The 17,418-nt window shown below is 43.3% G+C and overlaps 1 protein-coding gene across 1 annotated transcript in view; it reads right to left on the minus strand.

The window, feature by feature from the left end:
* DOP1B (DOP1 leucine zipper like protein B) overlaps nucleotides 1-17,418 on the minus strand; it is a 2,336,114-nt gene that overhangs the window by 1,709,088 nt on the left and 609,608 nt on the right. The window contains exon 4 of the mRNA XM_044071549.1: nucleotides 2,958-3,128. Coding sequence (XP_043927484.1) covers nucleotides 2,958-3,128 — 171 coding nt within the window. The remainder of the gene's footprint in view (nucleotides 1-2,957; nucleotides 3,129-17,418) is intronic.

Below are 17,418 nucleotides of genomic sequence, written 5' to 3' on the forward strand. Positions count from 1 at the left end.
TGACATGTATGATGACCACCTATTATTAGTAACTATGGACATTAGAGATCTGTTTACTGCCATCCCCCATGAAGAAGGTCTCTGTGTAGTGCAAGAACACAAGTAGTCATAAAATATCTCGAGACCTTCTTCATGGGGGATGGCAGTAAGCAGATCTCTAATGTCCATAGTTACTAATAATAGGTGGTCACCATACATCTCATTCTGAATTTTTTTGAGACAATCCTAGGTGTCACTTAGAAGTATCACATTCTGTAAAGATAACCTGGTTAGGATTGTTTAAAAATAAAAATTCCTGTCAGAAATCTTTGAAGTGGCAGAGCTAAAAAAAACTGCTGTTAGCCACAGTTCATGCTGGGCACACCGCTCTATGGAAGAGTTTGAGAGCCAAGTAGTTTAATACTCAAAGCATCAAGATAAAACAGTATATATATTTTTAACCATGTCAACCAATAACCAGTAACCTAAGAAAGAAAACTTTCCAGGCAGGACCTGCCTTGTGAACTTTATAGTAAAATCATACTAACAACTTTGAATCTGAGAAGCTTAAATTTCTCTAAATCTCTTCTCCGGAGATGAGAGATTCTCTGTATTTTTAATGAAAATTATTTTCCTTGAGCATACATAAAAATGAAATCTCCTTATATGAATTTAATAAAGAATGTCTAATTCATACAGAACAATCATCTTCACTAGACGATTCAAATAGAGATGAAATTTATATCTGCTTTTTTCATCAATTCAACTGAAGTATCCGGTAAAGTTAGTAACACTACATTATAAGCACATATTGATGTAGGTTAAATAAATTTTATATATATATATATATATATATATATATATATATATATATATATATATATATATATATAGGTCCCCTTCACATTGCCGACACTTCAAAATGCCGAGTTTCATATGGCCGAGACCATATGATCGACATTTGAAATGCCAACACTGCGGAACCGGCATCTCTTTACAGTGCGGAATGGAAAGATTTCCATTCCTACAATGTAGTGCGATCTCAGACTTGGTATATTTAAGTTACAGGAGGGGGAGCCCCCACGGGGGTGCAGGGTGACATGCCCCCCCCCTGCTAGCAGTGTTTAGGTAAGTGTTTTTTGTTTTTTACTCTTCTATTTCATATGTTCGACATTTCAAATGTCGATCATATGGTCTCGGTCATATGAAATTCGGCATTTTGAAGTGCCGAACATATGAAGATCTATATATATATATATATATATATATATATATATATACATATATATATATATATATATATATATATATATAGGTTCCTTGTTAATATTTTAACTCATTTATTAGAATTTTAACAAAACATAAAACAAAAAGAAATAATGTGTATAAGAACAAATTCCAACCAATACAAAAAAAAGGAATATTAATGAACTTGTAACCATTTTCCAACATTTCAAACAAATAAAAAAAATGAATGGATTACTTCTGATCACTCTTTCAGTCTATATATTTTTAATTTATCTCAAATATCTAATGCATTTTATATTCCTTTATAAATTTAAAGAAATGGCTGATATTTCCTTGTAAGACAACCCACTCAGTTATTAAATAATGTTTTGCAAGGGAACAAATAATCATAGTTAAGGTTAGAGTTTCCAAACTGGTTATCTTGCCAAACTCACACTAAACTATGGTCAAATTAAGTTTTCTTGAATAATGCCTTTTCCTTTCAGTCTGTCACTACCTCCAATAAATACCTTATGATTTTAATGCTCCAGATCTCCCACGTAAAGGACTTATCATTTTCAGACTGCTAAATATAATAATGTCAGCTACAGATCCATTAAATAATTTTACAACCTAACTCCATATTAATACAAACAAAACTGTTTCAGTGGTGTGATATAAGAACTATGACAGATCACAATACTGAGTTTATAAGTTAGAAAAAGGTAGGATCAGAACAGCTTGACTCCATAAATACTGCCAATCTGATTGCAACAATAGATCTTATATGTAACAATCCCATATAGATAAATGATACATTTTACTATTTATAATTGAAAATAAATACACTCTGTGAGCATTAGAAGCCATACAAGCTTTTTTAATATAATTCCAGAAATATTAAAGAAAACTGAATTTCATTGAGAAAAATAGATGACTGCCTTATCTCATCTTCTTAACTAAAAGAGCAACATATTTTAAACAAGTCTACTTTATTGTATAACAGCAATATAATACTTCCAAACAGGCAATGCTGGACTTGTGTAAGGCTGGCAAAACATGGATATTTGGGTTTAATCCTTTAGACAACTACTCTTTCTATGGGTACAGTCAGTCATTAAATACATCACAATCCTGCATACACTCAGAGGTTAACTCCAGTTTCGAGGTTCATTGTAAAGAACTATAAAATTCTGAAGAAGTCAAACAGGCCTGCAACCTACTGTTTAAACAGGTCTCCTTCCATTATTAACTGTGCATACTGCATAAATGAATTAAGTCACATAAAGACTACGTACATAGAGGATTATGATCAAATCTCTAATAACAATCAGTTTTTAAGTGTTCAAAATATGGATGTCAAGAAATTCACTTCACGAGTGAAACTTGAGAGAAGAATCTTAACATCCATGTCAAGAACACATTACAGGCAGGGTAATTTATGATCAAAGAGACCCAATCATAATTCTTTGTAATACATGGAATTTTACCAGCTCCCATGCACTACAAATGTTAAAGAAAAAAGGCTAGGAGCATTAAGTGTTTTCAGCTTTCAAAGTTGTAATATACTTAACTACTGCCACACAGACTACACCCATCACAGGAGAGTATTGAGAAGTGCAAACAGCTTTAAAAATTAACACTTCCCTGAATGAAGTGTTTAAAAGGATTTAAAGTTGTTTGTAGTTCCCAGGATTCTAATGATTCCATACATTTTGATGATGACCAACTGATTTTGTAAATTAAATTACCTGTCATAAATTTCTGAACCTTCTTCAAGGCCAGGCAGCAGTCCTGTTACAAAGGCTTGTAGACTTGGCAGAAGTGCTTTCTGCAGTGGAAGGTAGTAAACCTCGTAGAGAGAAAGAAGTGTTGGCTTGATGGACATGGAAGCATTGGCTAGCAGAGGAAACAGACCAGCACTAAAAATAAAACAGAAATATGGGAAAATGCACATCAGATTTAAATAAATGCATCTTAATACCTCTAGCATGGTTCTATTCAGTAAGTACATGATATGCAAAGGTTAAATAAACTTTCTTTCCTGATGCTTGAAATATGGGTACATATTCAGTACCATTTTCACAAGGCCTCTGTTTTTGTATTAAAGGAGTTTCTACTAATCTGTTGAATTATTGCACCGTGTAACCAAAAGCAGATTTTTAACAGCAGTTTTAGTTACATAATGTAGCTGCTCCAATCCAGTAATTACAGTCTCAGAGCTACAGAAATTAAATCATTTTACCTCTTATTAACCACTACAGCAAGGAAACATAAGATGATGTGTTCTTTCCCAATTGTGTTTGCCTTTTAATCATATTCACATGGAACAGAATTAAACGTTAGGGAAGCTGCCAACATAGTCTCATAAGACAGAATTGTATACTGTTGCAGAAACAATCCCTGAAATTATTTCTAAACATTTGCTTTGTAATACTTATAATGTACACACACTATAGACCCAGTCTCACATATTACCATTACAACCTCAAATCATACACATAAACACACAAAGACATACTCGGAGGCTCTGATCAAAAATCTACCAAAACAGCAGAGGCCACCAAAGCAGACACCCAAACAACCACCACCTCAGAACACAACACCTGCAACACATAGACCTCACAGTCAGAGTGTCAAACAGTCACAGCCCTTAAGGCCAAACACAATGCCAGACACACTAGTCATTGGTGACTCCATAGTCAGACACACTGACGTCCCGCTCACCAGACTGAGTAAGGAGAAGGTCACAGTAAGCTGCCTGTCGGGCGCTAGAATCCGCCACATAACGCAAGCACTCAGGTCTCTCAACAGCAGGTACAAATATGATTCAGTCATTGTCCACGCTGGTGTAAACGACCTGAGACGCACTCCTTGGACTACATGAAAAGAGACATTGAGGAGCTCTCTGATTATGTAGCCCAGACAGGTATGACCCTGACCTTGAGCAGTATCCTACCTTCACCAAGAATGATGCCACAATACAGAGATAAGATGATCAGCTTTAACAATTGGCTTAAACACTGGTGTCATTCAAAGGGGATCCAGTGTCTGTCTGCCTGGGATGACATGCTGGACAAGCCACGCTGCCAAGGGACGGCTTGCACCTGTCACCCTGGGATTCGGATATTGGCAAAGGCTCTTGCCACCCCCATAGTGCCTTTTTAGGCAAGGCTCAAATTCTAAACCTACCACCCTAGAACACAAAAAGGAAAAACTAAGGGTAATGCTGCTCAATGCCAGAAGTCTAAATCTCAAAATGCACGCACTGAGGCCCTTCTCAGTATGGAGAACATCGATGTCTGTGCTGTGACAGAAACCTGGTTCAAGGCTCCTGAGAGCACCCCGCGCTATCAGGTTTTACCTCATATCATGCGTTCCGCCCCAAAATCTGGACAATACCAAGAAAGGAGGGGGTATCCATATTCATCAAGGACACCCACACCTCAAGACTGGTGGCAACGCACGATGCATCGGAGACCATCCAGGTGCAATTAACCATAGGCAAGACTGCTCTGCAAATTGTAGCATGTTACAGGCCACCCTCACAAACTCAGGAACCTCACATGGCCTTCCTGAAAACACTAGAGGGGATAAATGTATCACCAAACACCATCATACTAGGTGACTTCAATTACCCTAATATAGACTGGGAACACTACTCAAGCCCAAACACCCTAGCCCAAAAGTTCCTGGAATTCATAAACTCAAATGCCATGGAACAACTAGTCACCATCCCCACAAGAGGAGATAACATACTTGATCTCATCATCACGAACATGGGAGCACAATGTTCAACACCGGAGGTGTACCCCTCACTGGTGAGATCAGACCACAAACTAATCTCGCTGGAGGTCCTCATCCCACCCCCACCTGAGATAAAAAAGACCACAGTAAAGAACTTCTCAAAAGCCGACTTCACACTTCTAAAGACTAGTGTGGTCTCCTTTAAGGCCCCCGAGCCGGTGGAAAACAGTACTCAAGCCGCTGAATCACTTACAAATGCCTTCTACCAGCACCTGCAGGACTGCATGGACAAGGCAATCCCAAGCAAAACAAAGACTCTTTGTACCAAAGGCAAGCGTCCAGTCTGGTGGACCCCAGCCATAAACAAACTCTACAACAAAAGGAGGAAGCTACTACAAGATAGAGCAAAATCCTTAAAAGGTAAGACACCCTTGATCACTATAAGTAAAAACTAAGAGCTCTCATAAAATCATCCAAAGCAAATTTCGAGAGAAAAATAGCTAAAGACTCAAAAGACAATCATAAGGCCTTCTTTAGCTATGTTAGAAACCTGGGAGGAAACTCCCAGATATGCTCAGAGCTAGTTCAAAATGATGTGAAGATTACTGATCCTACAGACATTGCCAACATACTGGCTGACAGGTTCAGTGCAAACTTCTCCCTCCCCAAAAGGAGAGATATCTATACCAAACGATTGCAGCCCCCAAACATCTCCAGCGCCCAAGTGAGAACTGCTCTCTCCAAAGCAAAAACACAGCATCCATGGGACCTGATGGTGTCCCCGGCTGTGTGCTCCATGAACTCAATGAGGAATTAAACCCACAGCTAGGACAGCTGTTTAATCAAAGTCTTACCTCTGGATACGCACTCCAGGAGTGGCGCACTGCAACTGTGGTACCACTTCACAAAGGCGGTGCCTCCACCGACCCTGGAAATTACCGCCCATTAGCTTGACAAGCCTTATCTGCAAAGCCATGGAGAGGATCATAATGGACCTCATAAATAAAGACATAGGGAATTTGCAGACTTTGGATCCAACCCAGTTTGGCTTTGTCAAAGGCAGATCATGCCTTTTAAACTTGGTTGACTTTTTCGAAACAGTCACCAAAGCCATTGATGAGGGAAAGGCAGTCCATACAGCCTACCTCGATCTGGCTAAGGCCTTCGATACAATACCCCATTCGGGTATCATTGAAAAACTCATCAGCTTAAATGTCAACCCATACATCACAAGATGGGTTGCAAACTGGCTGAGTGACAGAACCCACAGGGTCAGAGCTTCTGGCGCCATGTCAGACTCAAAGCCTGTCACAAGTGGTGTCCCACAGGGCTCAGTCCTGGGCCCACTCTTGTTTGGCATCTACTTTTCCAAGTACAAGCAAACACAGGAGGGTTATGGCTGACAAAGTTTGCAGATGACTGCAAACTGGGCCATAGTAGAAAACACATCTGACACAGATATCCTTCAGAAGGGTCTCACAGAAACGGATAACTGGTGCCAGAGCCACGGCCTAAAGTTAAATGCCAAAAATGCATAGTCATACCCTTCGGGAAAAACAAGGTTACCCCTAGCTACCAAATAGGTGGCAATCCACTGAGCACAGAAGAAGTTATCAGGGACCTGGGGACCCAGGTTGATAGTAGTCTGTCATTCGACACCCATGTAGCTAAAGTAGTTAGGAAGACCTTCTACATTGCCCACCTTATCATGAAGGGATTCTCATCTAGATCAAGGGAGGTCATAGTCTCCCTTTACTCATCACTCATCAGACCAATGATTGAGTACAATGCCCCATTCGGAATGTATCTGACCCGACACTTGCAGCAGCTGGAGAGGCCACAAAAGTTCCTCACCAAAAGGATAAAGGGTCTCAAAAATCTGTCCTATGCTGCCCGACTGAAAGAACTCCAGCTCTATTCAGTTGCTTACCGCTTGCTCAGAGGTGACCTTTGCCTAACATACAAGGCCATGTCAAACCCAGATTTGATGAATATGCTTCACCTCAAAAATCTAGATCCATCAGAGCCACAAGGGCGGAGCCTTAAACCTTGACACGGCTATTAATAGGACGTGCTGGAGGGATAGATTCATCACCCAAAGACTCCCTATGCTGTGGAACAAAATCCCGGTACATGTGAGGCAGAGCACCTCGCTGGCCTTGTTCAAGAGAAATCTTGACCAATGGATGGGAGATCGCAGATATACCCCAGGGATTACCTCAGTGTCACTGCTCGACAGAGGCACAGAAAAATAATGGGTATAGTTCCCCATACTAAAGGGGTGGCCTAAGCCACAAAACGATGGGCTAGGCTTGTAAATGCCCTCGGGCAGATAGCCTAGTATGAACCTATGAACCTATGAACCTAAGTCAATCAATAATATAACATGTTATAAGCCTTTATTCACAATTAACATTTCTTACTAGAATGTTAGGATGTAATTATAAACAAAAACACATAAATGGTAACCTCAGGTATAGTAACCATGAAACTGTTTAGCATTATTTTGTTTTTTTAATGGACTCATGAATATGCACTGAAAATGCGCATCACTCAGTTCCACTGCATCAATATAACATCAAGTACCATTCTGTTCATTAACGCATGTAGGTAATAAATATTTCTGTTTTTTTTCCTGCAGACTGAACCATCTTGCTTTACTAAACATGTCGCTGTCCATGGGATGAACGAATATGATGGCAGGCAGCTCATATTAGTTGTTCAACTCACACCAGGGAGTTCCAGGAGACTAACTTTGAAGAACTGCTCTTACAAATGTCAAGTAAAATAAACATTACAACCCGAGGAAGTAAAGCAGTAGCACTAAAACCTGAGGGCTTGTCATAGCACTTATCTAAGCCCAACTAATTTAGTACAAAACCCAATGTTCTGACTGTACCATTACGACTGCTTCATTATTTGTAAATTACTCTGAAGGAGGAAAAACAGAAAGCATTGCACTACGAAGTCCTAATATACCACTTCAAAATGTCCATATTCCTATGAAACGAAAGAGGAACAAAAATACTTTAATCACTACTAATATTCGGTAAACATCTAAAAAATATATCGTTCTTGTGTTTTATTTATATGGTTGTTTTCTACAAAAGTGTGTTTAAAGTTTTCAGATGGTTCTTTTTGTGCATATCCTTTTCTACAGCATTTCTTTTTGGCTTTTAACAAATATTATTCTTAGGATTTGATTTGTTTTTACTGATAATATTAAAGAAAGCAAAGCTATATAGTCAACTTTTCATAATTTTAGGTGTTCAAGTGTATTTCCTGTTACAGTGATAGCCTTGGGAAACTCTGCAGCAGGCTGAGGTCTCAAACTCTTAACATACTTTCAGAGGTTAACACACTTCACCCATGACTGGGCTGATGCTATCCTAACCTTGGATGTCCCCATGTAACTAGTACAAAGATGGCATACTTCTGTCCATCGCTAGTTATTTATTGTCCCCTTTCTAGTTCTAGTCAACACTGGAATACATGCTTCAGGCACAGTGTGTCTTTGCAAATTACCAAGGTTCTTGTAATGACCTCGGTATAACCCCCTTTCCTAAGGTACTTGAACAAAGAGTGTAGAAAACAAGAGAAAGTATGGACAAGGATTAGAGTAAAGGTGATAAGGGAGAAAGGATGTGAACCCACCCCAGCCCCTGTAGCCCCCAGATTTAGTGGGGATGATGAGTGGGACTTAGAATGTGGTCACAGTTACCTACCTAACATCTAGAAATATGTTAAGTTGGTACACAAATGTATTATAAACTACGTACTTTACTGACTTGGTAAAAAACAACAAAAAAGCAAGTTAGCTGCTTCAAACTTCACAAAGACCAACTTATTGTAAGTGCTTTCGTCAAGGCAAATGCCCCAACTTCTAAGGCATTGCAATAAATTGTAAGTCAGGAAGCAAGGGCACTTTAAATATGAAGTAGTTTTAACTAATGGTTCAATCAAGGATTTAACTGTTTAATTGTTTAATTATGTTGAATGTGAGTATAAAATAGAGGTTTTTATGGCTGTTGAGTTGTCTGATGAAGTTGGGGCATTTGCCTCGACGAAAATGCATACACAAATGTATTATTTCATAGTGTGAGTCAATGTTGCAGACATAACCTTAGGGAAGACTACCTGAGTTAGAAGTCATAGCAGATAGGGAGGTTGGTAGAACAGATGATGGTTGCAGTATGCCTTTCAAGATGGCAGAGGCAAAGCATGCTCCTGAAACAAAGTTCAACCAATAAGGTTTGGAAAAAAAAGACAAAGAGAGGACCAGAAGGCTGCCTCAAAAATACACATGTACTAATCCTTTTCAAGAAAACAGTGATACTCGCTGTGACCCATGGAGAGTGTCATCAAACTTTCCTTAACAATGGCTTCCAGTGGGTTTTGTGACACTAATTAAATATAACGTGCAATACATTTTGAGATGATCTGCTTAGACATATGCAATGATTTCGGATTCCTGCCAATGCCACAGAGTTGTTCTGATAGTTTAAATTCTTCAGTTGTGTTCTAAATTGTACCTCAACTTTTTGTGCATATCACAGGGATACAGAATTATTTCCCCTTTGTTTTTGAAATGTAGGGGGGAAAAAGACTAGTAACTGGATAGCTTGGTTTAATGCCACCTCTATGACCACCTTAGGAATGAAAGAGCGGTTTGTATGAAAGGTAAGCATATCCCTGTGAAACATTAGGAAAGGTTCTCTAAACATCAAGGCCTAGAGCTATGAATCTCTCCAGGATGAGGGAACTACAATTAATAAGGCTGTCTTCCAGAATAGGTATTTTAGGTCAGCAAAACCAGCTGCTTTAAAGGGGTGCAGATTCAGTTTTTCCAACATGAAATCCAGGTACAAGGCTGGAGTCAAAGTCCACCTGGAGATACCTGAAATGAAGGATGTCCTTCACAAACTACATGATTGGTTGGCAGCTATGATATTGAAGGGCAGACAGGCTGAGATGGTTAAAAGGGGCAGTTGTATTGATATATATATGCTAAGCTGGTGTAAAATAGTTCCAAGAGATACTGACAGACTGTATGCACATTCACCTGTTTGGGGTTCAGGTCCTTCTTTTGACAACAGAGGAATAAAACTCTTCCATTTAGCTAGATGCAAATTTCTGGTACTTGGTCTCCTACCCTCCCTCATGATATCTAGCATGTAGCTGAAATACAAGTGTCTAAAGGGAAACAGTGTAATATCTTCCAAGCTGCCAGACTCAGGGTGGACAGGCTGGAATGAATGGACGACCCCCTGCTCTATGTTCAGAGGTTCACATGCTCACATACTGTGGCAGCAGAAAAGATCTTTCCATTGCCTTCCAGATTAGGTGGGAGACAGAGTGTTGCCTAAGCAAAAAGGTGACCTTAAGAATCATTTATGTGTTCTCCTACCATACCTTCTGAACTGCTATGGGGAGCAAGGGGAAGGGAAGGAATACATAAAGAAATAGACTTATTCAGTCTGGGGAGAATAAGTCCATTGCCAAAGCTTTCTTGTGAGGTGCTCTGCAGGGCAATTTGCCAGCTGTTGCTTAGAGAAGCAAGAGGTCTATCTCTGGAACGTCCTCCTTGTTCACCAGGTTTAGGAAAGATTTCATATGCAACATCCATTTATGTATGTCTGCAATTAAATTCTACACTGAGCGTTTATAAGTTGCTATGAGGACTAGGCTTATTTTCAAAACCTCCTCCTAGATCTGATTGATTAACCTGCACAAATGTGTCATCCTTTGCTTGCTGATATACCACATCACTGTGGTGTTGTTTGAGACCCAGGTACCTGCACTGCCTAGTAGAATGAGTGCAAACTGAACTGAACTGCTAACTTATTCTTAGGTTTTACATGCATTCTGCTTTCTATTGGATTTCAGGTGCCCTGTACTCTGAGACCCACAGTGGCCTGATCTAAGGCATCCATCATGAGGACTTGGTTGGGAGAAATCCGACTGAAAGGCATACACTCATTCCTGTGAAAATGGTTGAACAACTAGTCCAATTCTTTCTTGACACATGGCAAAATAAGGATTATAATGAGAAGTTATGTACCTACCATAACATTCCATGTTAGTTGTCTTCTCTCGCCTTCTTTCTTGCTTGATGGGTTCGGAGCCGATCCTCGGCTCCGACTCGGCACTTGCTAAGCTCGAGAGTCACTTTTACCAGCTCGAGGCAGCCCCATATCCCATGATGCAAGGCGGTAAGTACCCAGATCTCGTTTGATGACAATAGGCAATAGCACCTAGCATAATAACTTCCAAAAGGAAGAAAGAAGGAGAGAAAAAACCTGAAGGATGGTAGAAGGACCAGCACTGTATGGTCTTCAGAAGCATACTTGTAGAGAGAAAGGTCTGTCCAGGCCTGGGGGAAGGAGGGAGGGTCGCAAGAAAGTAAGCGAGAGAAGACAACTAACATGGAACGTTATGGTAGGTACATAACTTCTCAATGTTAAGTTGTCAATCTCGCCTTCATTCTTGCTTGATGGGACCGCGTCCCTAGCACCTCTATCCTGGGTGGCTCAATGGAACAGACTCTTGAGAACTGTAGAGCCAAAACTGGCTCTGTCCCTGGAGGCCAAATCCAATTTGTAATGGGAAACAAATGTATGAGGAGTGGCCCAAGTGGCTGCTGCACAAATAGTGTCTAATGGAAGTCTAGCTTGAAAAGCTGTGGAAGTGGCTAAGCTTCTGGTTGAATGCGCTTTAGGTTTCGAGCACAGCTGTTTTCCCCTGAGCTGATAAATTTCAGAGATGACAGAAGAAAGCCATCTAGACAAGGTCACTTTTGAGACAGGAAGGCCTTTCTTGTTATCAGCATAAGAAACAAAGAGTTGATCGGATTTCCTGAGTTGTTTTGTTCTGTCCAAATAATATCTGAGTTGGCGGTGGACATCAAGATAATGTAATTTTTGTTCCGATCTGTTTGAATAGTTTGGGAAAAATACAGGAAGATCAACAGCCTGATTCAAATTAGTCTTTGAGGCGACCTTAGGCAAAAAGGTCGGATTAGTTCTCAATGATACTCTGTCTTTGTGGAAGACTAAATAGGGGGGGGGGGCGAACAGATAGAGCATGAAGTTCAGACACCCTCCTAGCCGATGTAACAGCAACCAGGAATAAAGTTTTCCATGAAAGAAATTTCAGGGAACATGAAACAGCTGGCTCGAAGGGAGGAAGAATCAAGGATGTGAGCACTAAATTTAGGTCCCATTGAGGAGGAGGACTCCTGATTGGAGGTTTCAGGAGAAAAATAAAGCCTGTGGGACATAATGTTGTGATCTGCGAACCCGACATGAAAGTTCGAGATAGCGGCCAACTGAACTTTGACCGTGGAAGAAGAGGAGCCCGCGTGAAAAATTTCCGCTAAGAAATCCAAAACTGCTTGTACTGGAGCAGTGAAGGGATCAATATTCTTGGCTTTTGCCCAATAAGAAAAACGTTTCCATTTGCTAGTATAAATCCTCCTAGTAGAGGATTTTAAGGAAGCTACTATGATGTCTCTAACAGGATTAGAGATCATAGGAAGCCTGGCAAAGGAAGGAAGTGGAGCAACCATGCTGTGAGGTTGAGAGAAGGGATAGACCGGTGCAGCTGACCCGATTGGTGAATCAGAAGATCTGGCACTGGGTCCAGATGCCACGGCTGCACCAAAAGGTGACGATGGAGGAACGGAAACCAAATTTGTCGAGGCCAATAAGGGGCAATGAGAATCATTTTGGCTCTCAAAACGGTGGCTTTCTGGATTACTTGTGGGATCAGAGGAAAGGGAGGAAAGGAATAAAGAAGCCCCTGGGGCCAATCCTGGGTCAGAGCGTCTCTGAGGGGATGGCCTGGCAGTGGGAAGAGAGAGAAGAAGTCTGGGCATTTGCTGTTTTGGGGAGTAGCAAAAAGATCGCAACATGGGCGACCCCATTCTAGAAAAATCTCCTCCACTATAGATTGTTTGAGAGACCACTCGTGAGGCATGAGAATAGCTCTGCTCAATCTGTCCGCTAAAATGTTGGTTTTCCCAGGGATATGCGTTGCTACCAGAAACCGATGAGAGGAGATCGCCTATTGCCAAAGTCTGAGCGCTTCTCGACACAAGGGGTAGGACTTGGTTCCGCCCTGTTTGTTGATATACCATACTACAGACATGTTGTCTGTGTGGACTGCAATTGTCCCCAAGGGAAGAAAGTCGTTGAGGGCTTGCAACATTAAAAGCACTGCTCTCATCTCTAGGACATTTATGTGCAGGTGGTATTCGAACGGTTGCCACGTCCCATGAACCATCCTGCCCTGATAATGCCCCCCCCCACCCGATCAGGGAGGCATCCGTAGTGACAGTGGCTACCGGGGTTGGGGGTACAAAGGGTCTGCCTTGGTGAATCTGGGAAGAAGTAATCTACCAAGAAAGATGATTCTTGCAAATCTGTGTCACCAGTATTTGGTGACGCATCGGAAGTTGTTGGTAAGACCACTGAGTGAACAACATCCACTGAAGAAGGCGCATAAAGAAGCGAGCCAGGGGAAGAAGGGTAATGGCCGCAGCCATGAGGCCCAACACTTTTAGAACCATTCTGGCTTGTACTTTCTTGCTGGCTAGAATGATTCTCACGTGACCTTGTATATCTGAGATTCTTTGGTCTGTGAGGGTAGCTGACATCCGAACAGTGTTTAAGTTTGCGCCTATGAAAGTAATAGAGTGGCAGGGCAATAAGGAGGATTTTCCGTAGTTGATCAAGATGCCCAATTGAGTGCAAAGATTTATTGTGTAATCCCTGGCTTGAAGAAGCTGATGCCTGGTGGTGGTGGCTGAAAGGAGCCAGTCGTCGAGATACGGAAACACCTGGAATCCTTGACGTCTCAGGTGAGCCGTGACCACTGCCATACATTTGGTGAACACTCTGGGGGCTGTAGTGAGACCAAAGGGCAGGGCTCTGAATTGGAAATGACTGGACCCCAGCCGAAAGCGGAGAAACCTTCTGGAGCGTCTGTGAATTTTTATGTGATAGTACGCATCCTGTAAAATCTATTGAGCACATCCAGTTGTCCTTCTGTAAGAAGGGCAGAATTGACTGAAGTGTGACCATTCAGAATCTTGTCTTTCTCACAGACTTGTTGAGTCTGCTGAGATCCAATATTGGTCTCCAGCCTCCCATCTTTTTGGGGACCAAAAAGAACCTTGAGTAGATTCCGGGCTCTGAATGATCTGTTGTAACTGGCTGAATGGCTCTTTTTTGCAGAAGTTTTAAAACTTCTAACTCTGCAATTTCCCTTAGACCGGGTGGAACATCTGGAAGGGAATTTGAGTAAGAAAAGGGAGTTTCCTCGAAAGGAATTTTGTAACCCTCAGATATGATCGACTGTACCCATCTGTCTTGAGTTAGGGAAAGCCAGGCTTCTGGGTACAGCGATAGTCTTCCCCTGACTGCCTCCAAGGATGGACAGTCGGGCAACATCTCAGGGATGCTGAAAGGGCTTGTCAGAGAGGCTCTCTGCTTCCCTGGTTTTGTGGACTCCCTCTGCCTCTAGAGCGTCGTCTGTTATTGTTACCCCCTCTGCCTCTAGGGGTAAACTGACCACGTGAATCCAGCGTGACTCCTTGGGATTTGCGGAACCACATTTTGCCACCCTTCTGTCCTTTAGGGTAAGGTCTAGAAGGGGTGGAAAAACGGACCCCACGCAGAAAGAGTCTTGCCATCCTGCTCACACCTGGTCAATGTTTCCTTCACTTGAGGGCCAAACAAAGCTGACCCATCAAAGGGAGAGTTTGTGAAGGACGCCTTAAAGGGATCTGCAAAATTACAGAGCCGCATCCAGGCTTGGCGTCTAAGAGCCACACCTGTACCTGCGGCTCTACTCGCTCCATCTGCTGCATATGATATCAGCCGCATGGAGGAGTTAGCAATAGAATTAAGGGTTCCTAGCTGCGAAGCAATTTTTTCTTGAGCCCCTGCAGCTGTGGGATCCTGTACTACTTCACCTAGCTCCTTAAGGATATCCCTTTGGAGTCTGGTGAAGTGACATAAGTAGTTCAGCGAGCGCATAGCAAAGGTCGCTGAAGAGAACATCTGCTTACCATACCTATCCATGGTCCTAGAGTCCTTATTAGGAGGATGGACAGGTAAGGAAGGATCTGCAAGTTCCTTCTTAGTGGCAGCCGCCGCCACCACCATGGCATCAGCAGGGACACCTTTCGTGAGGAATTGTTTGTCCGAAGGGGCAGTAATAAATTTAGAAGGCCTCCTAGGAACTGGCTCTACAGAGTCAGGAGCAGCCCAAGCCTTTCGAGCAATAACCTGCATAAGGGGGTTGAAAGGCGGAGACACCCAGGAGGTGGAGGGCCGAGATCCAAACACCTCCAGGTATACCGACTCATCCTCAGAGGGATTATTGGAGGGCCAGTTTCCCCTCTGTTTAAGGAGTTCTAGGATGTCTGAAAAGGAGACATCCTCAGAGGGGGATCTTGGGGATCCCTCCGACTCATCTAAGTCGGTATCTGAAGTGATAGACTCGGGGGAGTCTACGTGTTTCCTCTTACAGGTCCTCTTGCGTGGAGGATCCCCTGACTGATCAGGAGAATCCTCGGAAGAGGGGGTTCTTCCCAGTGGGGAAACCTGAGGCGGAGGATCTCTGGGACCGGGAGCAAGAGAGATGGCAGAGATATCGACAGGCACCGTAGAGGGAGGAGCTAAGGGAACAGACTGCTGGCTGAGTCCAGTGGTTAGCACACTCTTCATCACCTCGAAGGCTCCCCTCCCACGGAGGTCCGAGAGAACCCGTTCCGAAGAACCAGGAACTCCAGGGCCCACCGAAAGGGAAGGCTCCGAGGCAGATGTTGGAGCGGAGCTCACCAAGGCCGAGGCTCCAAGGGGAAGAGTGGGGTCGGACAAGGGTCCGATGCCACTCACCCCCTCGGAGGAGACCAGGGAAGCCCGACCACCGAATCCCTCTAAGGAAGGTCTCGAAGAGGAGATAAGAGTAGAGGCTGAGGGAGCAGAAGGGGGGGGGGTATCTGTCCCTCAGCCATAGCAGAAACCATTCCCAAGACTCCAGCTCCGAACTCTGAGGTAGAGTCGAAGGAGGAACTGCAAGGGGGTGTGGACTAATAGTCATCTGTTGAGACGGACTATGTAGCATCTGGGCCAGTGCCTGTGATTTTAATAATCTACTGACCACCCTCTCTAAATCATGGTCAGAAAGCCTGGATGACCTGGATGATCGGCTCCGATGGCTCCGTTCCGAGAGGAGAGGAGAGGCCGGAGCCGAAAGTATCGGTTCCAAGGAAGGGGACCTGGACCTCTTCCTCGAAGGAACCATCGGAGCCGACGAAACCATGGATGCTGTCGGAGCCGACAACTTTTCGGCACCGACAGAAGGTCTCGATGCATCGGCTCCGGCCGGAGCCGATACAGACATAAAAGTAACGGTGTCGGAAAGCCTGGATGACCTGGATGATCGGCTCCGATGGCTCCGTTCCGAGAGGAGAGGAGAGGCCGGAGCCGAAAGTATCGGTTCCAAGGAAGGGGACCTGGACCTCTTCCTCGAAGGAACCATCGGAGCCGACGAAACCATGGATGCTGTCGGAGCCGACAACTTTTCGGCACCGACAGAAGGTCTCGATGCATCGGCTCCGGCTGGAGCCGATACAGACATAAAAGTAACGGTGTCGGAGCCGGTCGACGCCGACACCGAAGCCTGAGCCACATGGTGGTCGGAGCCAGTCGGAGCCGACACCGATGTGACCGAACCAGTATCGGCACAGATAGCCATCAGTGCCGAGGGTTTATGCAAACTAGGATCGGCTCCAGCCGGAGCCGATCTCGACTCTGAAAGATTCAGAACCGAGGCCGCAGGCTTAGAGACAGAAGCCTGGGCCTTGGAAGACTTGGAAGTCTTAATCGGGGCCGACTTAGCCGGAGAGCCCTCCGGTTTAAGAAGGCCCCTCAAAATCAATTTGTTTCTCCTCTCCTGCAGGACTCTCTGGCTAAAAGAATGACATATTGCACAGGAGTCCTGCAGGTTGAGAGGTCCCAGGCAGTATAAGCAAGAAGTGTGACCGTCTGTCAGAGACATCTTCTGACAGCACGAGTCACACTTCTTAAAGCCTGAGACCCTTTCCTTGGACATAGTTGTAACAACACACACACAACACAGTCCCAAGAAATAGTTATCCCAAAATAGTCAGATAACTAACCTCTACTACACACACACACACACCCTAACAAGGGGGGGGATGGGAGGGGAGAAGGCCTGACTAAAAATATAAAGGAGTGAGGGATTTTCTAGTCAGAAAGGGACTTAAATTAACTATAAACGTTAAAAAATAAAGTTTTAAGTTGAAAAGGGGGCTAAAACAGTAATATCTAAATCACTTACCAGGAGCTGGTAAAAGGAGGACCTCATCAGCGAAGCGGCAAACGAGATCTGGGTACTTACCGCCTTGCATCATGGGATATGGGGCTGCCTCGA

This window comes from Protopterus annectens, chromosome 5.part0 (assembly GCF_019279795.1).
Source record: "Protopterus annectens isolate FY-2018-M chromosome 5.part0, PAN1.0, whole genome shotgun sequence".
NCBI lineage: Eukaryota > Metazoa > Chordata > Ceratodontiformes > Protopteridae > Protopterus > Protopterus annectens.